Source organism: Tasmannia lanceolata, unplaced genomic scaffold, assembly GCF_043159265.1.
Source record: "Tasmannia lanceolata isolate RefF3 unplaced genomic scaffold, GAP_Taslan_0.1 ptg000018l, whole genome shotgun sequence".
NCBI classification, from domain to species: domain Eukaryota; kingdom Viridiplantae; phylum Streptophyta; class Magnoliopsida; order Canellales; family Winteraceae; genus Tasmannia; species Tasmannia lanceolata.
The window spans coordinates 21,191,534-21,216,435 of record NW_027518695.1 but is presented as its reverse complement, the minus strand read 5'-3'; the positions used below and the strand labels follow the sequence as shown (position 1 = coordinate 21,216,435).

Below are 24,902 nucleotides of genomic sequence, written 5' to 3'. Positions count from 1 at the left end.
TTTATGAAGTACTTCACTGAGTTACAAATAAACTAGCTCACTTCAAGAAACACAGAAAATCCATCTAGCACTAGGAAATGAGGACATTTATGGAACAAAAGGAATCAGGAAACAACTTTCAAGAAGCAGAACATGTTGAGAACTCTGTGATTGTTTCTTCTGATGAGAGATCTCAACCAGTGGATTTTTTTTATTTTTTTTTGAATAGTCTCAACAAGTGGACTTTTATTAATCGAGAAAAACCAAGCTAGCTAAGGCTAGCAAAGGCAAAATACAAGGAGAAAAGAAAAGCAGAGAAAAAAATAATCTTGGCATCTAATGCCAAATCGTTAAATCGAAGCAAGAAACCCAAAATTAGGCAAGTCGGGTGAAGTGGTCCCTTCCCTGTTAATATGAGAGAAGGATCACTTGATATCTTGCAAAATGTCAAAACATCTCCCAATAGTTGAGTCTCAATATCCAGGGAAGGGATGACTCCTCCCTGAACCAACTAATCATGTTGGGGTAATCATCTTCAACCCACACCCTTGCTACTCCCAGCTATGATACCATTTTAACACCACTTCACACTGTAAACAATTATGCTTCTGTTGCATCAAAAACCCCGCAAGGACCTATGCAAGGCAGAAGAAATAGAGAATTTGGGCCACGAAACCACACCCGCCCCCCCCCCCCCCCCCCCCCCAACCACCACCACCACAAAAAAAAAAAATGCCTGCCTTTTAGACAGTAAAATTACTCCTACTAAAAGTTTACTACTCCATAGTGATCAATGTTAATCCACCCCTCAACAGTGAAAGTCCAAGACTCAAAAGGCCTGACAAGTGGGGAGAGAACTCTACGCTAATTCGAATCCATTTACTAATAACGTCTTGAACTTCAACATCAGCAAACCATTTAACTTTAAACGCGTGTCCATACCTTCAATAACGATCTAGGTAATTATTCTAAGAACGAATTAAATATATATTTAAAATTCCAATCATTTCTATCCTTCCACATGATCCATAGCATTGAAGAAAAGAATATTTTCCACAACCATTTAAATCTCTTATGTTATGGCCCATCAGTTTGTGCCACCAAGACCAAATCAGGACACACATTAAAGTGATTGAAAACATTAACTCTAAATCTATTGAGCCATGGGGTAATGAATAAATAGTTGCATGGTGGACTCCAGTTGGAGGCCGGAAAAAATGGAACAGCGGGAATCACAGATATACCTCTTGGCCATCAGGTTCATGGTAAGGATTTGACCATGAATAAACAAGAGGGAAATAATGGTCATAGATCATTGCGAATTGTAGATGATAAGGATCGATATTCCAGCTTCCACGCCTACCACATGGGAGAGTCATCATCCACCCACTCGTCGAGCAAAAGGCACATTCCAGCTTTTTGATAATTGGGGTAAATAAATCACCTTAGCACACAACCCTCCTTTGTTGGTGAAAAGTCTCCACCACCACTTAGCCAAAAGGGACACATTTTGGTTCTGATGTTCTTGATACTAATATCATGAGCCGACTTTGGCTCCTGGTAAATGAATTCAATAAATGGAAAACATGGAAGTTCATAGTAACAATGTATGGACCTGGCCTCCCTATACAGTTACGTTACTGGGCCAAGGTCCAAAGACTAAAAAGTACTTAGTAAATTCATAATAGTTTTCAAATAATTCTATCAAGCAACCAATGTAAGTCAGGCTGGATGGGCTCTCAACATAAACAACTTATCATGGCAATGAGCTGGCCTTTCCACTTCTAGATCTATTTAACATGTAGAAGTTTCTATTTTCTATTGAATTCGCCAAAATTGAGCCTTGCAGAAACAGCAAAAGCCCTATATTATATAGTAATTACCAGAGAGGCATTCATATAATATCAGAAAAGCGAAGGCATAATTTAAAGTCAGCATGCCAAAACAAGCAAAAGTATACATAATATAATATGGCTCTGGGAGTAAAAACACTAAATGGCATTTAAGGGGAAAGTGGAGGCGAGTAGGTGGCGGAGGATTGGCATTGTCGCCATTGTCATTATCAGAATTTCAGTTGGCGGAAAAAAATGCAGAATATGTAATCGAATCACACTGAAATTGTTCGTGGGAGGGAAGGGGTTTGACCTTAAAAGAAATCAAAAGATAGGTAATGGGAACTGGTATTGTTCCCCCTATCGGTATCTTAATTTTGAGTGGAGAGAAAACTGTCTGTGGTGCCGCCGGAATAAAGTCCCTTCAAGATGGATTCCACGGTCTTCAGGCCGTTCTCTAGGTCCGGGTCCGGCCCATGTCGAGAACGAGTTATGGCCTGATTCTGGCTCTATCTCTCGTAGGACTAAAGGATCTTCGACCTCGTGCATCTCGGGTAAGGAAGTGGACGCACGAATGAAAACCCTAAAAGCTTGCCTGATTGGGACAAGGAAGAGCCCTTCTGGTTCCTTAGAGGATCTTTGGTTTTGGGCTCAAAAGAGTTGGAATATCCCATCATTACAGTGCCCTTGTATTTTGTCGGAAGAGGAAATCCTCTTTATGTTTGATTCAGAAGCGCAGACCATTAAGGTTCTCTCTATTAGCCAAAATTGTTTGGAACCTCACTTACGATCGCTTAATCCGTGGAATAAGGAACTTATTCTTAGTGAGGAAGTTCTTTGGGTTAAATTTATTGGTATTCCTTTACATGTTTGGGCCATTTCAACGGTGGAGGCAATAGGAAGTCTTTTTGGACAGGTCCTTGAAACAAAAGATGGAGGGGATCATCAGCACTGCATGAGATTTGTATCAGCAAAAATCCAAGCTCCTCGGAGGATTTTCTCAAACGCCTGTGTCAGAGTTAGAGTTTCCAATCTTGTCTATAGTATTGGAGTTGAAATCATTGTCCCTTCTTGCTCTATCTCTTCTGGGCCATCCGCCTCCTCGGCTCGGCAGTTGCCCGAAGGCCGTTCGTCTTCGGCCCCGGTTGCTAGGCCGATTCGGGGCCCCGTTGAACCCCTCATTCCCTGCCTGTTTTCAAATTTCAAACCTTCTGTTCCTGGGGCTCTGCCCAATGTTGAGTCCGGCCTTGTTGGCAGGCTCTGCAGGATCCTCCAATCTTTAAGCGGAAAGTTAGGTGGCTTGATGATGAGTGCGATATTGAATTAAACCCTATGGGTAGGGTGGGTCCGGTCCCTCCGACCCATATTTAGGTTAGGGTCCTAGAAGCCCTTGTAAGAGCAAAAAGGCAAAGTCTATCTTTTATCTACTGTGGATAGCGTTGATCCTACTCTCTATGGTTTGCTCTGCCTTTCTCTATTATTCGTTCTTTTGATGTGGACCTCATTGATCATATTGTGGAAAGGAATAATTACTTTGGATTTCGAGACGCGGACAACTGTATGGTCATTAATTAGGATTTTATTAAGAGCAGCACCAACACTTAACCGAGTATTTGAAGGAGTTTCTTCGACTTCTTTTGTCTTTCTGGGTGCTGCAACTTAGTCCTGAGATCTAAGATATCCTCTAGAAATGGAGAATCAAGGTGATTTGTCCGCTTTCGCTGAGGGGAGAAGGAAACGTTTATCCTTAGAGGTAACGATCTTAGAAAACATTCTTGATAGGATTAAAGCGATGTCCTATGATGAAGAAAGGGCCTCTATTGCGGACCCGGCGCCCTTAGAGATTGCCGATGATCTGCTTCAAAAGCAGTGGCTCGAAGTGGGAGATTTTCAAGCTGGATGCTCAAGACCTTCCCTTCACCTTATCCAGTCTGTCTGGGACAAGTGAGATTAGGGAAACCCAATCGCCACTGTTTACGCACCCTTTCTTTAAGTTTCTATTGGCTGAAGAAAGGACTAATAGGAGGCTTAATTGGGAAGCCAACAAGGTTGTTGGCATCAGACAAGTGGAAGAGAGGATCGTTGATAGGAAAATCCCGAGTCGCTTGGAGCGGGTACCGGAGGAGCTTCTTCTTGAAATGCAGGATTTTATAATCCAACATATCTTGGACGAATTGGAGAAGGGTGTCGCTTAGATGCCCTGGTTGTAAAGGATGAAGTAAGAAAGGTTATTGTAATTTGCTTTCTTTTTCTCGTCTTCATTGCCCGGTCCTTAGATATTTTGTAATTCAGGGTGGGACTCCTGCTCCCCTCTGTAATTCTAATATTAATGGAATATGTCATCTTTCAAAAAAAAATACATAATATAATATGGGAAATGATAAATGCGCCCCTTTTCATCACTTGGGACACCCAGCAGCAGTGTATCAATGACTGCAGAGGGGCTGATGTACTTCGCGTCAGAAGGATTCAACGGATTTGATTGCCACATACACTGCAGTTGGGTGCCCCATGTGATAAAAAGGGGGCGCATTTATCATTTCCCTATAATATTTCATTCAACTTAAAGCAAAGGTGAAATATTTCATTGTGGATATAGAAACATTCCTACCTCCTTAAGCTTGTCCACTTTCGTAAAATGGCGACCAAATGATGTATAGCGATTGCCATGGAGAAAAGGAGCAAGGTAAATATTAAGCTTCTTCTGCAGCATCGGAAACCAAAAATCAGTACAGGACATGTAACGAGGTTTTGGGTTCATTCTATATTACAAGAGATGTAAGATTAATCCATTTCAAAAAAAGAGATGTAAGATTAATCAATTGATGCCATGTCACAGAATGAATGGTTGAGTATGGTGATTGTAGCTGATAGACCAAGGTATGAACTATTCCTTAAATTTCTCTGTAAGTATCAACTTCTCGTGCTGAAACTTCTTCAAGCACCAATGAAAATAACCAATGTCCCTTAAGCTTCAAACACAAGATTGTAAAAAAGTTACTCTTCTGATAAAAAAGTGTATCTTCACAGCCAAAACAATGTGTCTAACCAAAGTGTTTACGGTCCCAACATATCATCATCTTTAGTAAAGCAGAGCACCAACAAGGAAGCTAAAAGAGCACCACTTTAAAAAGTATATGTTAACTGTCTGATAGCGATCAACTTTAGAGCTAGACTAAGGCTCTCTGGCAAATATTACAGGATGTAGAAAATACTTATGTGCCAAGAGAAATATCAGGTAAGAGAGAATGGTTCGTATTCACAGCCAAGAAATGAGTACAACTGATGTGAACAATGGAAATTAAATATTTAAAATCGTAGTCCAAGTGATGAAATTGTGTCTAGTATTTGGAGTGCCAGAAAACAATGTATTGAAAGAAAAAAAATCAAGTATAGACACCTTCCACTTAATTAATTTGTTAAGAATCATGGGTTCACAAACAGCTCTCGCATCCTCTATGTTGTAGCCGTCATCTAACTTCTTTAAAGCTGCTCGAACAGCCTGCAGATACATACACATTAAAATAAACACTAAACCGCACTTTCCATCAAAAGATAACATCAGCTACTTTTCAAATCTTTGATGAATGATATACCTCAACAGAACCCTCCACCTTTCCCTGTGTAATGGACTTGTCCATGTTTCTTGAGTAGCCATGTGTAACTGGCACCTCGTACTTTTTTATGATATCGTCCAGTGTCAATGAAGATGAAGATATCCTCATTAAATCCATTATCCTGAAATGAAAAATGACATTTAGAACATTGAAGCTCAAATAGTTGCAATAAGATTTTAAAAACTAATGATGTTTTGCTACCAAAGAAACACATCACAGCATTAGTTCATTAAAATAACCAATTCTTTTTCTTTTTTTTTGATAGGTCGCTGGGATTGAACCTCTGACCTGTAGGTTGAAAAACAAAGATGGACAAGTTGGAGAAAGTATCATACCGAGATTGAAATCACTAAAGTGTCAAAAGATGGACAAGTCCGGAAAGTATCTTACTTTTTTTCTGTTTCACTGTCAACTATAGGTGGTGAAATTCTCAAATTTTTAACGACAGAAGTTGGGGGCAACATCTTTCCAAGTTTATTGTTAGCCACATTCTTGGATTTGACCATCTCTAACCCTTTTATTGGAGCCATACTTGTCAACCTCGCTTCTCTAACAGATGCATTGTTTTCCGTTGCTCCAAATGACTTGTCGGCTTTTGATGAGACAGGCTTGACACTCTCCTTTAAAGTCTTTTTGAACGCATCATGTGTTTTCAATTTGTTAGATGGCTCAATAGCTTGTCCAGACAATGGTTTTCCAGCTTTTTTTGTAGGATCACTCTCTTTTATAGCTGAAGCCATCTTTCCCATCTTCTTTTCTATCATTGTAGCTGTCTTTTCTCTGGAAGAATCTTCAAAAACAATACTTTTCTTCTTTACCAAAACCTTCCTCTCGTTTGATTGTGAAACCAAATGACGCATTATTTTCTTTTCTGCAATATCAGGGAATCTGATATGGTTTCTTATTGGTGTCTTTAGGTCTTCATCAATCCTATGCTTCCTGGTCAAAATATGCTTATCAATAATGTGTAAAGTGTAGTAGAAATAAAAAATAGAAAGAAAAGTGTCCCAAGAAAATGAACATTTACAGGCAGTATATCAAGATATGGTTTGGAATTAGGCCGTTCCAAGCTCTCTGTATAATATCTTCCTCCTTTGAATCTTTAAAACGAATTTTCCTGATTAAGAAACTCAAATGTTAAGAATATGGGCACAAAGACAATTTTTCTCCATGACTTGTACATTAGATAAGAAATGTTGCAAACAATTAGAAAATACCTAGGCAAGCACTTTTGGTGGTATGCCCTTGGACAACGCCTGCATATAGCAAATTGCAACTCCTCAACCTGTTTGTTTTCACCTTGATTACAGACAAGGCATTTGTGGACAGGACAAGTAAATGATTCCCCGGCAGCAATCTTTTTCTGCTGCTCTTCCGCTAGAGCTTCATTTTCGGGATTTAGTAATTTAGCAACACATTGAGGATGATAGAAGTGGCCACATGTAGCAGAAACACAGGGAAAGACCTGAAAGTCAAAAAAAAAATTAAAGCAATTTAAGGCTGTCAGAATGTATGAGACACATATAGATCCAAACATTTCCAAGCTACAAAAGGGGGAGAGAGAGAGATATTTTGACTCTTTTCTGGACTCTTCTATATCTTCTTTAGAGCATTGAAGCTTACAAAATCTTTTTTTTTTTTTTTTTTGTAATGACGTAAAGAAGGTAGACAAAGATTTTGGGCGAGGTTCTCAATGTCGAAAGTGGCCTAGCATGATCTATAATTTCCTGCCTACGATATGGTGGAACGAGATTTTCAATACGATTGGTTGGAAAGGATTGGTTTGGGGAGAGATGGCGCACACAGATACGGGACTATATATCAACAACCTGACTTCCTATTCTTATAAATGGTCCATCATGAGGTTTCTCAAAGAATTCCAGAGAACTTGAGGCAAGGAGACCGTTCATCGCTTTTTCTCCTAATAAAATTCATTGACGATTAGAATTACAGTGGTGGAAAAGGCCATGGGTTTAAGGTTGACCAGATTTACATAGTATGAATTGACTAGGAGCATTCTCCTTGGCCCAAAAGAAAAGCCCATTACCCCTTCCATAACCCAATAGCCACAATTGTAACGAATCCAACAAAAAGTGCCATATTGTAGGGCCCACCAAGTCAAGATCGCGACCTGCCATGTCACACAGACTTCTCCACCACATTCCGAATTCGATTTTCAAAAATCCCGCTCGAAGGCCAAGAGGTATTGTGCGCCTCTAACCGTGCACGATAGCCGACCACCCAACAACACCGTCGGATCTCCGGTGGCCTCCACCTCGAACCACCACCAAAACCCGGCGGGTCATCCTCCCCGCCGACGACCACCCCCTTCTCCAATGTCATCACCTCCTCCAATCCCTTCTGCGTCTCCTCCACAAAAGTCAACTCCGTCGGGGGAGTCTCAGCCACCACCATCGTCATCAAGCTATAGCTGGCCTTCCACGGCTCCAGGTCCAGCACCCCACCGCCTTTCACAGCCTTTGGCAACCTCAACGGTTCTCCTCGGCTCTAGATCCAGCTTCACGGCCTCCATGACTTTAGATCCAGCCTCCACGGCTCCCAATCCAACCTCCATGGCCCCAAACCCTGCCTCCACAGCCCTAGATCTAGCCACCACGGAAGAGCCATGCTCCAGATCTGGCCTCCACGGTTCCCGAGTCGGCCTACACTGGCAATCGCACCCGTTCTCAGGCCACCCACGATCTTGATTCTGAAGACCACAGCCTCCTACGTTAAACCCAATAACCCCATTGCTAAGTCCGTCGATCCACAGCCTCCCAAATCCCCCATGGCCTCCAGATCCTATAATCCACGACCTCTACGGCCTCACACTGCCTATAGCTGGCTTTCCACAGCTCCAGGTCCAGCACCCCACGGCCTTTCACAGCCTCCGACAACCTCAACGATTCTCCTCGGCTCCAGATCCAGCTTCACGGCCTCCATGGATCCGGCCTCCACGGCTCCCAATCCAGCCTCCACGGCCCCAGATTCTGCCTCCACAGCCCTAGATCTAGCCACCACGGAAAAGCCATGCTCCAGATCTGGCCTCCACGGTTCCCGATTCGGCCTCTGCGGCTCATCTTTTGCCAACAATGGGAGAGACGAGAAAAAGAGGGCAAGACTCAAAAAAGCAGCAATGGGGAGAGAAGAGAGGGCGAGACTCAAAAAAGCAGCAATGGGGAGAGAGACTGCCTCCGTCCCTACGCGGAAGCCCTAGGGAGGGAGCTTTTTTTTCGCCTCTTTCCCCTGATCTTTTGCCAACCCCGGGTTTAAGGTTGATAATTTATTTTTCTTTTTTTGAAAGGTAAAAATGAGAGTAGCATTGGTTTAAGGTTGATAATTAAGATCAGATGTTGCAATTACTTAATTAAAACTTGCAAATAACACCCTAATACCCTAATACTTTGTGGTGCCCTCAGTGGAGCAAGCATGCAATCTAGAAGCTAACCTGAGACAAGGATAAGTTTTTACAAATCAGTGTTACCAGGGGTGATACAGTAGGCTTAAATGCTGGAGAATTCAGCCAACATCAGAGGTTGTCATTGTGTGGACAGTTGGAAGCACTTATTTGAGACTTCCATTGTGTGTAGATAAACCTTCAAAGCCTTTTGGATCCAGTGGCAGAGATGTTTGAAAAGAAAGTTTTCATGGGAAAAAGGCGGACCCTTCACTTGGTAGGAGGATATTCTTATTAAATCAACACTATCGAATTTTCCAGTTTACTTGTTCTTTTTTCTTTTTTTTTTGAAAGTTGTGTCAAGTTTACTTGTTCTTTATTCATGCCTAGTCGGTGTCATCAAATGCCTTATGCGCCTTCAAAAGGATTATAAAAAAGTATGGGTTTGGGTGAGGACAGTGAGATCAAAGGAGGGCTTCTACGTCTTTAGGCTTAAGGATTTGGAGCAGTGAGCCGGATGTGGGTCATTATTGTTTAGTGGAGGCAGATACAAGAGTACTAAGGTGGTGCTTGAGTCCTATTACAAGGAGGGAGGATGTTGTTTCCCATCTTTTCGTCAAAACCTGGAAGACCAAGACGTTGAGTCTGTAACGAGTCTCTTGATGATGTTAGAAATGGTTATATTAGAAGGGATAGGGATAAAAGGATTTGGAGGTGGTCCCCTAGAGGGCCTTTTTCCAATTAAGTCATTTGTTTAAGATTGTCAAACCCTAGCAAGTTTGTAGCGCCCATATATAAGTTGCCTTGCATTTTGTTGTACTGGATGTATTGACAAAATCTCACCTAATGCCCACTTTGGATGTTATCCAATTAGTGTGTTATGTGTCGTGCAGTAGAGGAGTCTTCATAGCATCTTCCCACTATTTGTTTGCATCGAGGCTATGGGTTTTTATTCTCATAGTATTTTTTTATTCTCACAATATTTGACATCACGTGGGCCATGCCAAGTTAAATTAATCCTGATATTTATTGGGAGTGCAAGGATGTAAATTTGATTCCCAATTCTTATGGATGATCATGGATTCGATGCCTCATAAGAAAGCTCCAATAGATCCTCATGAGAGGATTGACTGCATCAAAGAGGTTTTAAATTAGGTCCAACAATGACTGGAGCAGCTAGCAATGGAGCAGCCATAGAAGGATAATTTTTTTTTTTAATGGCTACATATCATTAATATAAGAAAAAGGATATACAAAGCTGGCCAAGACGGGGGACTAAAAACGGCAAAGAGAAGGAAAATACAATGGAGCCAAAAGAAACAAAAAAATAATGGCGGAAGAAAATAAAAAAAACTCAAGCTCTTGCTTCCCTGCACCCTCCCTAGCCATTGACGGATCCTCGGGAATGAAGATGTACAAAACGTCCATTCAGGGAAAAGAGAAAAAAAGATGTACGAAACGAGGATGATGTCAAACTTACACTCAACCAGTAGCTCAACATTTTTTGTGGGGTTTCCACATGTGAAGTTCAAGATCAAGATATGTATGATCGAGATAAATGATGAAATTATGATGAGGATCGAATCGTTTGAGAGAAAGAACAGAATTGAGACTCAATATAGCAAGCCTCAAATTCCATGAGAGATTGTGTGTAGGAGGTTATCTAAATGAGGATCGTCGATGAGATGGCTCTCCTACCAAATATCAAAGGAGCACAATTGGTCTAATGGCATTAGATAAAAAAGATGATAGTGGAGACTCTTAATTTGAAAGACACTGATCACCTTGATCATCAATGAGGCACGATAACAAGCTAACATCTTCCACCCAGGTGGAAAACTACATAAACTCGTTATTAATGAGTATCTAATAAAATGTCATTTTAAGGGGAATGACGGACAAATTACACTTGGAAGAAGAAACGCATCCTGAACCATACATGATTCAATGATTTGTGAAAGGAGGTAACGTAATTGTTACTTTGTTAGTACTCAGTTTTCTATTGGACCCAAGTATAAAGAGGAGGTGCAGTGTGATTTATCCCCGACAGGTGCATGTTACATATTGCTCGTGAGACCAAGCCAATATGATGGAGATTCAAATCATTGTGGAAAGAAAAACACAATTTTGTAAATGATGGAGAGAAAATTAAGCTCCTATAGATGGAAGGAGAATTTCAAGAAAAAAGTTCTCTTGAAATAGAAATTTTTCCTAAATTGACTATGATTTTTTGAAGAAAAAGTATTAGAGAAAGATAATTTCATGTCTTTCATGAATTTTGATCAATCTCAAAAAAAACTTTCGCAAACCAAATTCTAATAATTGGATCCTTTTTCCAAGAATAATAGAAGATATTTCATAATGTTGGAAAGCAGCCATGAGGCGAATTGATTTTCTACTGAGCGGCATGGTAAAGCTTGCCGGAAAGTTCAAGATCAATAACTCCAAGTTATGCTTGGTCATTGCAACTTTGAGAGGTACATCATTGCAAAAACTTATTTAAAGATAGTTGATTGTCATGAATCGAGAAGCAAAACATGGAAGAACAACCACTACAAATGAAAATTTATGCTCTTCAAAAAATAGGACTTATCAAATTTGGACTCCTATTAGGCAGTGTTTCGTTGCACATTGTCTCGGCAGCCATCAGCATTTTGATGGAAAAGTAAAGCCAGTTCCTTGTTTGGTTGCCAATCTTGCATTGAGCTTCCGGGAGACTCCCAAGAATGTTTCTGAAATTATTATTGCATGTCTGCCATTTGGCATTCATGTCCCCTCCTCACTTCTAAACCCAATTCTACAAATAAGGGAGAATTTTGGTTGAAAAATCTTAGGAATGGTGCTTCTCTCTCTCTCTCTCTCTCTCTCTCTCTCTCTCTCTCTCTCTCTCTCTCTCTCTCTCTCTCTCTCTCTCTCTCTTCACTATCTATATTGGTAATGACCTAGGAAGCACGGGTACTCTCCCGGGGCTCCCGTTCCCGTACCCGACACGTATGGGGTGCGGGTACGTTCAAGTACGCCCCGAGTACGTCTTGGGTACGTACCCCTATTTAAAAGAAAAAAAAAACCCAATTTCGGTTGTCGGGTGCGTTTAGGGTGCGCACCCACGCGTACCCGACACGTCCTGCTTCTCTTATCTGGTGTAAATTCTCCCCGCTTCTTCTCACTCCTCTCTTATACTTAGTATTTACATGTAAACCATTTTATTGTCCATTTACTTAAGATTTACATGTAAATAAGGGAATACCCCCCATTTAGATCTATTAAAAATAGTTCCAAGACCCAAATCTAAAAGGAAAAAAAGTCAACTCTCCTGTTCTAGTACAAAATTCGAAGAAAAATGGTCGGGTCAAAAATTTTAACTTTCTTAACTTCTTAACGGTAGGGTATTTTTCAAATTTTAAAAATTCATAAAATCTATCATGTCCAAACATTATTAAATCCCAAAGTCCAGTATAAAAAATCTCATAATTTGGTGTCTAAAAATTATTAATCTTGTCAGGCACTGGTCAACACACTGGCGACAGACTTTTTTTCTAATGAATGATGTATTGATGCCTCATGTTATGAAATATGGAACTTAATCACTTATGAAATGAAGAGTAATATTAGAAATGAAGAGTAATATTAGAATTTTTCATTCTGGTGATGTTATTGTTATTTGATTGCTCTCCAATTATTATTTTTATTTTTATAAATATATAATAAAATATTAAAATATTTTATTATATTCGGCGTACCCGAACGTACCCGCACCCGTTTTTTTTGGAAAATCACGTACCCATGTACCCGTGTCGTGTCGAACACGCACCTGTACCTGTGCTTCATAGGTAATGACACCCCTACATATTCCCCTACTCTCTAAGTCTATGCTGCGCAACCTAACACTAATTACCACTATTCCACTATTCTCCAAGAGGTAATTCTAGACAAATCAATGCTTGTCTCCTCCCTTTTGACGTTGTATTCCACTACTCTCCGAGTCTATGTCGCACATCCAAACATACCCTTAGAGATTGGCGTTCGAAGAAAACAACTCAGGGAAAGTTCTCTCTAACTTGGGGGGGAATGATGTAGAAAGTAATCATCAACACATCCCAAAAACAGTCCATACCTATTTCAGAGGAGGAACAAAAGTAGAAACCGACCCACTGCTAATGTAAGCAGGAGAGCCCACACAAAGTCAATTAAAGATGATAATTCTACAAGACTACAACCCTTATCATTTTTAAGTGATGGATAGTATCCCTATTTTTGATGTTTTGGGATATTTTAAAGGAGCTTTGACAGATCCTTATAGAGGAAGGATTGTATGGTCAATTCAAGGGTCTGAAGATTTGAATTTTTTAAGGATTCTTTGGAAAATCCTTGGGAAATTTGGGTAGATTTGGGTTTAAATTTTCATTGTTAAGGAGTCTACAGATGATTAATATATAAATAAGAGCTATGAAAGCCCGAAATGAGGATTTTGGAGGGTATTTGATGTTCATATAAATTTATTTGTTGTCAATGATTAATATATCAATTTCTGTTGTTTCCCTGTTTGTGAGTAGACTTAAAGGTAACCGTGAAGCTTTATTTCCAGCAGGTTTTCTTTTCTTTGCTAGATTTTCTTCATATGAAATTTCACACAAAAATTTCAGCACCTAAGATACCTTCTATGTTTTCTTGAATCTAATATTCATATCAGATATGTACTTCTCTTCTTGGGTTTGAGTTTTTCTCGTTTAAGGTGTTTTCTGAACCTTTCCTTTGGGGGATCGTGCTCTTCCTGTGTTGGGTCGAGAGATCATGTGCTCAAATCATGAAATCATAAATTTCGAAAATCAAAATTATCGATTTCTTGTGATTTATGATTTGTGAGAGATCTTTGACATGAAATTAAGATTTTTCTAGAAAACGGATTAATTAATTCTGAGATTTTTTATTGAATGATAAATTAATCCTGAGATTTATGTGAGGGCACGACTGTATATAATTGCCATTCCCTTGGCTTATCTCCCCTTGCAAGCCAGACATAGGCCATAGCTAAGACATTGATGATTTTGTATGACACTTCCATAAAAACAAGATTTAAGTATCCAAGAAGATAGAAGCATCCAAGAGCGCAAATCTTCAATGAAGAAGATTTAGCAATAATAAGTATTGAGAGAGAGGTGGGAAATCAATATTGAAGAGCGCAAATCTTCAATGAAGAAGATTTAAGTATTTAACAACAATAGGTATTGAGAGGTGGTTAATCAACATTGAAGGGTGTGAATCTTCAATGAAGAAGATTTAGCAACAATAAGTATAGAGAGGTGGGTAGCCGACCCCAACTAGTTTGGGAAAAAGGCTTAGTTGAGTTGAGTTTATAGAGAGATGGGTAATGTTACCCAATATAGAAGAGTGAAAATCTTCAATGAACATGATTTAGCCATGTTGTGTCCATAAAAACAAAATTTAAGCATCAAAGAAGATAAAGGCATTGAAGAAAGCAAATCTTCAATGAAGAAGTATTGAGAGGTGGGTAATCAACAACGAAGAGTACAAATCTTCAACGAGGAGGATTTAGTTATGATGTATCTTTAATGAGAGCGATACCTGGCAGGGACCTCTAACAAGCACTAAGCGGAAGAAAATCAGTTTGTCACATTCTTCAATGGATCAAAGACAATTCCTATTGAGTGAAGGAGCTATCAAAAGGCTATGACATCTTCCTTGAATTCAATGTTATTGATCTGTCCAAGTTCCTTGGATGATTCTATTCCGTCTTGAAGCGTACATTCCCATCCCAAAGAAACCATAGGGGAAGATTGTGCATGTGTTAAATAAGAAGATCAAGGAGTCCTATGGCAAAACCACAAGCTTGTTCCTTGTCCAATGGAAAGGGAGACTTCGCTTGTGAATAGTATTCAGGTAAGCAGAAATACTCATGGTGCAACAATGTGCAAAAGTTCTCATGGAATATTGTCGACTCAGAACGTGACAAGGAATCGAGTGATCAAATCTGATCTTGAATCCAATGTACTAATTAGTTAATCTCAATCGGTGGATGTTGTGAACTTCTCTGATTTGGTTGATTTTGAAGTTAGATGCTAGAGTTTTACTATCATCATTAAAAGGATCAATCTGAGTGGATCTAATCTTAAATCGGACGACTGGTTGAGTTAATATCGACCATCAGATTCATAGATTGGGCTGATCTCAAGATCCAACGGTCCGATTTGATTGTTTTCACCTAGGATTGTTAAGATTAATCTATGTAATATTTCGAGGCAAATCGAATGTTAGATCTAAAGCTATTTTTGACAGTTCATTTAAATCCTACACCTACTAGATTTGGGTGGAATTGTCATAGTTGAAAGGATAAAGAACATCTCTGTATTAGTTCTGCATCATAATTGGAATCATGGCTACAAGAACTAGTACTGGTATTAGTCTATAAGAATTCGATTCCCTTACCTATCGGTTCTACAGCACAATGGAGTTTAGATATTGTTTTCCCTTTTCTATTTTAAACACCTAAATTATTGGTGCACCATCCATAGGATTTACAAGGGCCAAAAAAATTCTTAAAATAGATGGGTCATTAGATTCCATTACCTATCGGTTCTACAGCACAATGGAGTTTAGATATTGTTTTTCCTTTTCTATTTTAAACACCTAAATTATTGGTGCACCATCCATAGGATTTACAAGGGCCAAAAAAATTCTTAAAATAGATGGGTGCATAGCTTAGAAGTACGAAGCGGGTGCGGGGACGGAGGCAGGAGCGGGGGCGGGGAAGCATGGGAAGCGTGGGGTCTAGAAGAGTTTAAGTTTGGGAGCGCCATGGGAGCGTGTATGTAATATTTTATTTATATATCTTTCAAAATTCAAGTACATAAAAAAATAATAGTTTCTAACCATTTTCATATGTATCTTTCAAAATTTAAGTACATTAAAAAGCAGTAATTTCTAACTATCTTCATTAACGTGTACTCGTTCCTCGTGCCTTCTGAAGATGCATAAGCCTTTGTGCTTGCTCCAATGAAGTACTTTGAAGAATAGGAGAAGTTTGATGTAAGGAAATTGGTGATGGTGGGACTTATGGAGTAATAGAAGCAGGTGGGACGTGGGAGTGTCATGGGAGTGGTTCCGATCTCTTTGGGGTCGCGGTCCCTGGAAGCGCCGAATCGAGGTTCCGAGGTGGGAGCGGCACCCCGAGGGAAGATTCCTGCTTCTAAGGTGCATAGACCAAAAGAATGTAATATCAAAATTCTGAGCCGAGTCGACGAGTTTTGAAACATTGATCCAAACCATCTAATACACAAACTTTGAGGATAGGAATTCCCGCCACCCACCCACCCACAAAGTCATTGCACAAATCGAAGCATTTTTTAGGGCTCCAAAAGAATCATTTATAATCCTGCCCAACAACATATCTTAAATGAGTAAAGATCTTTTGATGAGACAATTAGGATAGGTGCATTTTTTTTATTTTTGAATGGTAAAAATTTCATTAAATGCCAGGAAGACCGAGGTGGCCAACCCAAAAAGAGAACAAAGAGAGAAAGCAAAACAACAGAAGGAAAAGAAAAAATACAAAGACAGTAAGGGGGGCGAAAAATCAAACATCTCTAGTCCCACTCTACCAACCCCATCCCGTGCCAATCAGTCTGCTTCACTATTCGCCGATCTCCTGACATGGTTAAAAGTGATTGAGGATCCTTCTATCTGATCTTAGATCTCATAAAAAAGGCGTGCAAACCTCCAAGGTGGCACAACCGACCCTCTAAGCCAGTAAATCACATTCAAAGAGTCTCCCTCTACCATTATACTATTCAATAATGCTCGATCTAGGTATTTAATTCCTTGATATGCCGCTTTAACTTCTGTTTCACTAGCGTCGGCGACTCCTATTGCACTTGAGAAAGCCCAAATGACTCAACCACTAGAATCCCTCAAAATTCCACCAATACCTGCAGGACCGGGGTTGCCAAAACTAGAGCCATCGAAATTTAATTTGATCATGCCTTCCAGTGGAGCCTTCCAAATTTGTTTTGTCGATGATCGGTTTCCCCTACTAAAGCACACCTCCTTCCACCCCTCCCACAAATCAAAGGCCGAAACGAATTGGAAAAGAGGGAGAGCCTTAGCCCAGGCAATGACTGAGGATGGGTGGATTTATTAGATCTAATATAATTTTCATTTTGTTTGTTCTTCAATTCAAGCAAATCTTAAAAGAAAAAACCCTTCCAATTTCCATTTATTTAGTTTTTACTTTTCCTTTTTCTCTTATATTTCCTATTCCTAGTCATTCTTAAGCTACACTGGGTCAAATTTTATGAAACTCTCCCAAGTAAAGAAGTTGACTTGCCCAAGTCAAATTTTTCACCCAAGAAGTTGGAGTTTGAGTTCCATTTTTCCCAACAATGGATCAAACCTAAAGAAAAAAATTGTTGACATTTTTGCTAGAATATGGCAAACCTCGGCACCGGAAGATTTATCAGAAGAACCCAATTCCCCACAAGCAAAACATTGGTGTTGCTTATATCGGCAGTTTGCACAATAAAATTTCTGAATGGCCTGCACACACCCAACATTAACAAGGCGAAATATACATCCAACTCAGATTGGAACTAAACAAAAGCACAAGGAATAGACAAAACAAAAGAAACAAAGGCATTATGGTGCATACCTTAACTTGAGCCTTAGACAAGCCAAGAGTCTCACAATATGAATCAGCACCATCATCTTTAGTTGCATGAAATGACCGCAAGCACTTCCCTTCACAACTGTTTTAAAAATGGAACATAGCGTACTTGTCATACTGATATAAAAAAAGGAAAAAAAAAAAAAAAAACTTTAACCTAAGTATTAATGGTGGCAATCTCTATAGCATGGATGCAGCCTAGCATCATAAATAAGTGATAGGTAAAGATACAATCACTAGTTAGACCGAATATTTCATCAAAGCCGGACTCCTTTTCAACGCCTACACTATAACATTTATAACATCCCATTATAGAAATAGTATCGTGGCTATGCTTTTTTAAAAAGTCACTCGCACTTCCAAATGAGCTCAAACCCCGGCTTCATATGAGTCTTCAAATCCTAAATGCCCTCTAGAAGGTTAGCTCTACTTCAACTCTGTCGTCTCTAAAGAAAACCAACTGCACTCCTTCCCTCCCCTTCTACAAACAAACAAAAATGCACTTACTCACCAAGAAACATCAAGACCTGATGTGCCTATCACACATTGTTAAATTGGAGCATGTGTCAAACAGGGGTCCTTTCATCTCGCTGCTTTCTCTTATCCTCTAGACCATGCAAATGCACAGAAAATCTTGAAAATTTAATTCTCTCCTTAGTGTCGCCCTGGGACCAATCCTCTCCATAACTTAGACACTGGTGCAACATTTGTTGATGTTTTTCATTCGATGATACCATCATGTTTTATGTCGAATGTCTAGCTAATCTCTACTAACTTCAGCTGGTGCAAATCATGGTGTTGATTGTAATTCACCAATAACGTGACCTTTAATGCCAAATGTCTAGCCAATCTATTCAGCTTTATCCTTAACATGACCAACTGCATAATTTTATTAAGCCTTTTGGACAATTTTCTGGTCGGTTCTTGGTAAATGAAGCACAGATACGGGTACGGGGTGAGTGTACGACACGATACGGGTACGTGGATATGTGATTTTTTTAAAAATATATAGGATACGGGTATGTTGGGGGTACGCTGAATATGATATATTTTTATATTTTATTATATATTTATAAAAATAAAAAATTAAATATTTTGTTAAAGAATTCAAACAATTTAATTGGAGAACAATCAAATAACAATAACATCACCAAAATCTAATATTACTTCTAAGTTGTTAGGTTTTTAATTACGGGATATATATATTACAGATACTTTGATATACTTAACACCCCTTTTGTTAATTGGGACAGCCCTTCTATTGTAAATCTGTAATTTTCGATTTAATTTGAACCGGGTGCACATCCAATACGTACACAAACCCGGATGCGTACCAGGTACGCACCCAAAGAGTACTCAAGAGCACCCGCACCCGATGCGCACCCGACATGGGTACGTGGGCCTCCGGAGAGTACCCGTGCTTCTTAGGACTTCTCACCAAAAGTCTCTGTTTTCAACTAATATTTTCCTTTGATTTGATCATAAGAAGATTAAGCTAGGTGAATGGCAGTGACAATATGGCATCAGCGCAAGAAACTACTATCCTGCATGATGAAAATAAATGGCTTAAGTGGCTCGTGGCATTTTATAAGGACCAAAGTGCCTAAATGCTGTCCACTGGGGACAATATCTCGATCACGGCACACAACCAAGAAAATAAAAGGCTAGTGAAGATGGAAGACAATGCACCAATGACTCAACTGCTCATGAACCTAACCAGTTTGCCACCTAATGAGCCTGAACATGGACGTGTGCCTCAAGAGTTCGCTCAATGCGTCAGATGTGTTGATCATTTCAAAGTAAAAAAAAGACTAGTCAAAACATGCATAGATAATGTTGAAAGATATTGTTATTACATAAATAATAATTTCTATAACACATTCATTTAGGAAGAAAAGAAATACATCAAAACCATATAGTAATGTTTAAAAACAGCAAAAGAGAATTATTTTTGCATTATCTCAATAGCAATGTTCAAGTGTGTTGTTTTCTTTACCACTTAAAAAAAAGGCAATGTTCAAGTGTGTCTACAGGTGTCTCATGGGCCTAGTATTTCCGACAATTGCAATGGCGTCTTTACCTTTTCAAGTTCAAAAAAACAAGATTGTTTAGATCCGATGGCACCAAATCTCATCAATTTATTTCAACACTTGAACTTAGATCATAATACACATAACTATTAAGTGGAATATGGCACAACATGTGACTCCCTTCGAACACAAATAATACAAATAACAAATAAAAAAAGGAAAAGGTTGTTATGCATGCAGATACATGATCTACGGATAATGTATGTATCTGTGGGTATAGGCGTATAGCTGTTTTTAAATAGACAAGCAGATATATATCTTAAATAGAAAGTCAATATATCTATATGTTATGAAGATATGCATAACATAAAGAAAAAGTTAGTCTCCCTCCCACATATTGCCTTCGTACCAAATCAAGAATGAACAAATTATATGTCATCTAAGTACAAGCAATGTATTGAAAATCAGAATTGAATCATATATCATAATAGAGGTTGAATTGTATCAGTTCGTAAATTGGATTGTAAATTATAAGAATCATTCAGGTATATATACATTTATCAAAAAAAAATATTAAAAACTATAAACAAATTAGATAATAATAAAAGGGCGATGATATTTTCACGCCCCCCCCCCCCCCCCCTTCTCTCCGTACGCAATCACCCCCCTTATAACGTGATTTGACGTCAAAAAGCGTTAAAATTGCCCACTGTTCACATTATAAGGGGGGCGCATGCGTACTGCAGGGGGAGTGAAAATGCCATCGCCCTAATAAAATATTTAATTATTCATTTTTATCCAAATCCACTAATTAAAATAGAAACTATTTATTAGTTAGTCAATATCATAAAGCGAATTATTTGCTAACAAACTTGTCACATTCTAATCATCTATTTCCTATGCAAACCCATGCATAGTAGATAATCTTAAAATTAATAAAAGACACGAGAGCATATTAATTCTCAAAGTCTCAAATATCAAATGACAAATATCAATTATATTAAAAAAAAACTGCTAAGTCATCAATAATGTCCTCATTGTAGTCGTCTCTCTCTCCTCGATGTAAGTAATGCCCTCAAGCACATGCATTGTGCTTAACTAGTTCAAAGTGGTTCAATCAATTTGTTCAAACTCTAATGATCTTAAAAATAATAAAAGCCACAAGACTAACTCAATTCTCAAAGTCTAAAACATCAAATGTCAAATATCAATTATAAAAAACGGGTAAGTCGTTAATGTTGGTCGTCTCCCTCCTCAATGTAAGTAATGCCCTCAAGCACATGCATTCTGCTTGACTAGTTCAAAGTGGTTCAATTTGTTCGAACTCCTCCCACTCCTCCTTTGTCTTCTTCCTTCTCTCGAGAGGTTGGAGGCTTCTTTTAACACAAAAGGGAACTTTTGAAAGAAAGTCCTATTTTCTTTTATAGAGAACTTAATTAGGATAAATCGCATGAATCATATGATTTACAATAGAATAGTAAGATTCAATCAAAAAAACATAAGATATATGCAAATTAAGATTCAATCGTAAGAATTTCAAAACAGTGAGTACAAGTAACATATAATCAACCAACAGAGAATTAAAGAGTTTGTGAGATCAGATAACCAAAATCCAAGAAAATCATACCACAAAATTTCACCACCATTGTCACAAATGGCACAGACAGAATCAAACAATTCCTCATCTTCATCAGATTCATCTAAAGCGGCATCCCCGTCATCCTCATCCAAATATTCACCAGCATCAACTATAAATTTAGACATTTTTGCTTCGTAGCCGGTTTGCATAGCCTGGTAACTGAAGCCTTTTAGTGGGGAATCCAATAACCAAAGTTTAAAACAGACTAATGATTTGTGAGCAACTTAAGGAGGACGTGAGAAATAGAGGTAATATGCAAACAAAGACTGATACAGAGGCACTAACCTGATCATAAACTTTCCTCTTCCTGGGATTCTCAAGAAATGTAACTAGAAACTGTTCAAGAATTAGTTGTCATAAGTATATAACTAACGGAAAATGGATTCTGACAACTGAAAATCAACTAGAGAAATAATAATATGATAATGATAAGAGTAGACCAGAAGACAATTTGGCAGAACTAAGAATATGAGAAACAAGAATAATATGCCGAAGTACAGTCCGGCAGAACCATCTACATTGGCCGTAGCCTGTTATGAGCAGTATCTGAAGTCCAGCTACATAGTTCCCATTTATCACCGGAAGCAAAATATTAATAATAATCGTTAATGGAAAATGAGAAGCCTACCAAGCATAGATAAGTAACACAGCACTGCAATTTACAAAATGCAAACGACGTGGTTCCCTCATTAGGACGTACCCCGCCCTAAAAGCATCAAGTCATATTACAATAAAAAATAAAAGCATCAAGTCATAATATGCTGAGATTCCACAGGAAACATAGTATGGATCACTAAAACCCAGGTAAAATGGCGTGTTCTTGGTCATACAACTAGGCGAACATTTCAACTCCTAATTTCAGGTTGTAACCTAATGCAGATGCCCATTGGATTGCATTTACTGAGTCAACTCACTTTCGATTGTTGAAGAACACAAAAAAGGGCCTGAAGGACATCCAAAGTTCCTCCAGCAACATAAAAGGTTCATCTTCCCTAATGTCCTTGATTTGTAGAGTGCCTGCAAATACTGTCATCCTCTCAGCTCATCACCGTCATTACTAAAAGAGTAAAGGTCCTTCAATTCTTTAGGACTATGATCGCCAACACAGTCCCCTAGAACAGATGCCTCCATATAGGCATTTAAGAGATTGTCAACTCATAGAAACAGACTTCTACTCCTTCAGTAAGGCCTCGTCTTTTACAACACAAAACACTAGCAGGATCAAAACATGTGTATTAGCAGACATATCGAGCAGAGATAAAACTGATAAGTGCAGCTGACACATAAGGTGTATTGGCTAATACACCTAGTTTTTCCCTTTTTTGGCTAAAGATCCAAAAAAAAAAAAAAACAATGTGCTACGTTTACACCACATATTCCTTCTTTTTTTTTCAAAGTGTTACACCACAGATCTCCCACCTCTATCTTTCTCATCTTGCCAAGAAGAAGAGGAAAATGGAAGAAGAAAATGAGAAACAGAGAGACATGGACCACATAAAATAATAAAAAGAGAGATTTGAAATTATTTGTAAAAAATAATCAAGAAGAACGAAAGATAACTGACTTGGAATCATTCCAAATCTCCCTAAGGAATCGCACCCTCGGGTTATGTTTCACACCATGATCTAGGCCTCGCACCTAGATGATCTAAGACTTTCTCTTAGAAAGAAAAAGAAGACATTACACCCTTTCAAGAAACCAAGAAAATAAAATCATAATTTCATTAATTCAATCACAGCATAAAAAAGTATATTGGGGCCACACACACACACACACTATATATATACATATATATACATAGAGAGAGAGAGAGAGAGAAGTGTAGCTACACACTCGTGTAGCTAACTTAGCTACACCGACGGCTTAAAATAGAGTGGGCCCCACATTGTTTGGGTGATGCAAACCATTCATTTGATGGGCCCTCACATAGATAGGGTGTGCCCAAAATATCAGCTCCATAGGATCATCCCAACCCTACGATTTATGGAGGCAAAATGGACGTGTAAAAACCTTCACAAATCTGTCCAATTTTGCCTCCACAGTTTGAAGGGTTGGGATGATCCTATGGAGCTGATTTTTTGGGCACACCCTATCAATATGAGGGCCTATCAAATGAATGGTTTGGATCACCCAAACAATGTGGGCCCACTGTATTTTAAGCCGTCGGTGTAGCTAAGTTAGCTATACGACACAGTTTGAAGGGTTGGGATGATCCTATGGAGCTGATTTTTTGGGCACACCCTATCAATGTGAGGGCCTATCAAATGAATTGTTTGGATCACGCAAACAATGTGGGCCCACTGTATTTTAAGCCGTTGGTGTAGCTAAGTTAGCTACACGAGTGTGTAGCTTCACTTTCCTCATATATATATGAGAAAAGGGTTGCTGCGCTCGAGCGCAGAAACAGGGGGGTGGGACCATTGGGGGGGTGATCCTAAGCATTCATTTGGAAGGCCCCATCATGGATGGGGGGCCTACCAAAAATCAGCTCCATTGGATCACCAATGGGTGTCCATTTGTGGGGCCAAAAATGGACAGATACTGTTTGTCCACATATCTGTCCATTTTTTGCCCCACAAATGGACACCCTAAGGGGATCCAATGGAGATGATTTTTGGTGGACACCCTACCCATGAAAGGGCCCATCAAATGAATGCTTTGGATCCCACCCAAAATGTGGCCCCACCCTGTTTCTGTGCTCGAGCGTAGCAAATGCATGCTATATATATATATATATATATAGAAAGAGAGAGAGAGAACTGTTGGTGCGCTTAAGCTCACCATTTTTTTGGTGCGCTTAAGTTGCTATAACACCTCCATTGGTGCGCTTAAGCGGGACCCAGCGGGACCCAAACATTTAAACGAATGGGAGGCGTTATAACAACTTAAGCTCACCAAACTTATGGTGAGTTAAAGGGCCCAATCACATGGGGGCCTACTTTGTTAGGATGATCCAAAGCATTCATTTGAAAGGCCCTTGCATAGATGGCGTGTGTTCCAAAAATCAGCTCCATAGGATCATCCTAACCCATCCATTTGTGGAGGTCAAAATGGACAGACCTTGTTTGTCCACAAATTTGCCCATTTTTGTCCTCCACAAATGGAGGGGTTAGGATGATCCTATGGAGCTGATTTTTCGTACACACCCTATCTATGATAAGGCCTTGCAAATGAATGGTTTGGATCACCACAGAAAATGTGGGACCCATGTGATTGGGGAGTTTAAGCGCACCAAAGTTTGGTGAGCTTAAGCTCACCAACACTTTCCTCTATATGTATATATATATATATATATATATATAAAAGAAAAGAAAGTAAAATAGAAAGTTTGAAAATCCTAAAAGAAATCTAACACTTCGGGACTAAAATACCCTCTAATGACTTAAAGGCTACCCACTTGAAATTATGATGTGACCTATTTAAAACACTCATAACTTAAAGAAGTTGAGACATTTTGATGAGAAAAGACAGCACTACCCTCCTATGACTTAAATAACACTCTAAAAACTATATAAAACTCTTTTTACATTAATGACGGGACCCGAAGTTGAGACATTTTGATGAGAAAAGACAGAACTACCCTCCTATGACTTAAAAAGACTTAAATAACACTCTAAAAACTATATAAAACTCTTTTTACATTAATGATGGGACCCATTTTCTTAACACGTTGATTCTTCATGCCATCTTAAATAGTCCCCCATCAGTGAGTCTCCTTCCACGATTAAGGA

At 39.0% G+C, this 24,902-nt stretch overlaps 1 protein-coding gene across 5 annotated transcripts in view; it reads right to left on the bottom strand.

Annotated features, from left to right (window-relative positions):
* LOC143849570 (protein ENHANCED DOWNY MILDEW 2-like) overlaps positions 1-24,902 on the bottom strand; it is a 42,035-nt gene that overhangs the window by 11,509 nt on the left and 5,624 nt on the right. For 4 of the 5 annotated variants that reach the window (XM_077358631.1, XM_077358634.1, XM_077358632.1 and 1 more), the window contains exons 4-13: positions 21,457-21,507; positions 21,160-21,323; positions 17,488-17,584; positions 17,277-17,375; positions 6,646-6,893; positions 6,456-6,545; positions 5,819-6,367; positions 5,408-5,549; positions 5,212-5,313; positions 4,423-4,515 (exon numbers count right to left, since the gene is read on the bottom strand). In XM_077358631.1, the coding sequence (XP_077214746.1) occupies positions 4,423-4,515; positions 5,212-5,313; positions 5,408-5,549; positions 5,819-6,367; positions 6,456-6,545; positions 6,646-6,893; positions 17,277-17,375; positions 17,488-17,584; positions 21,160-21,323; positions 21,457-21,507 (1,635 nt within the window). The remainder of the gene's footprint in view (positions 1-4,422; positions 4,516-5,211; positions 5,314-5,407; positions 5,550-5,818; positions 6,368-6,455; positions 6,546-6,645; positions 6,894-17,276; positions 17,376-17,487; positions 17,585-21,159; positions 21,324-21,456; positions 21,508-24,902) is intronic. The other variant, XM_077358635.1, reaches the window with a different exon arrangement.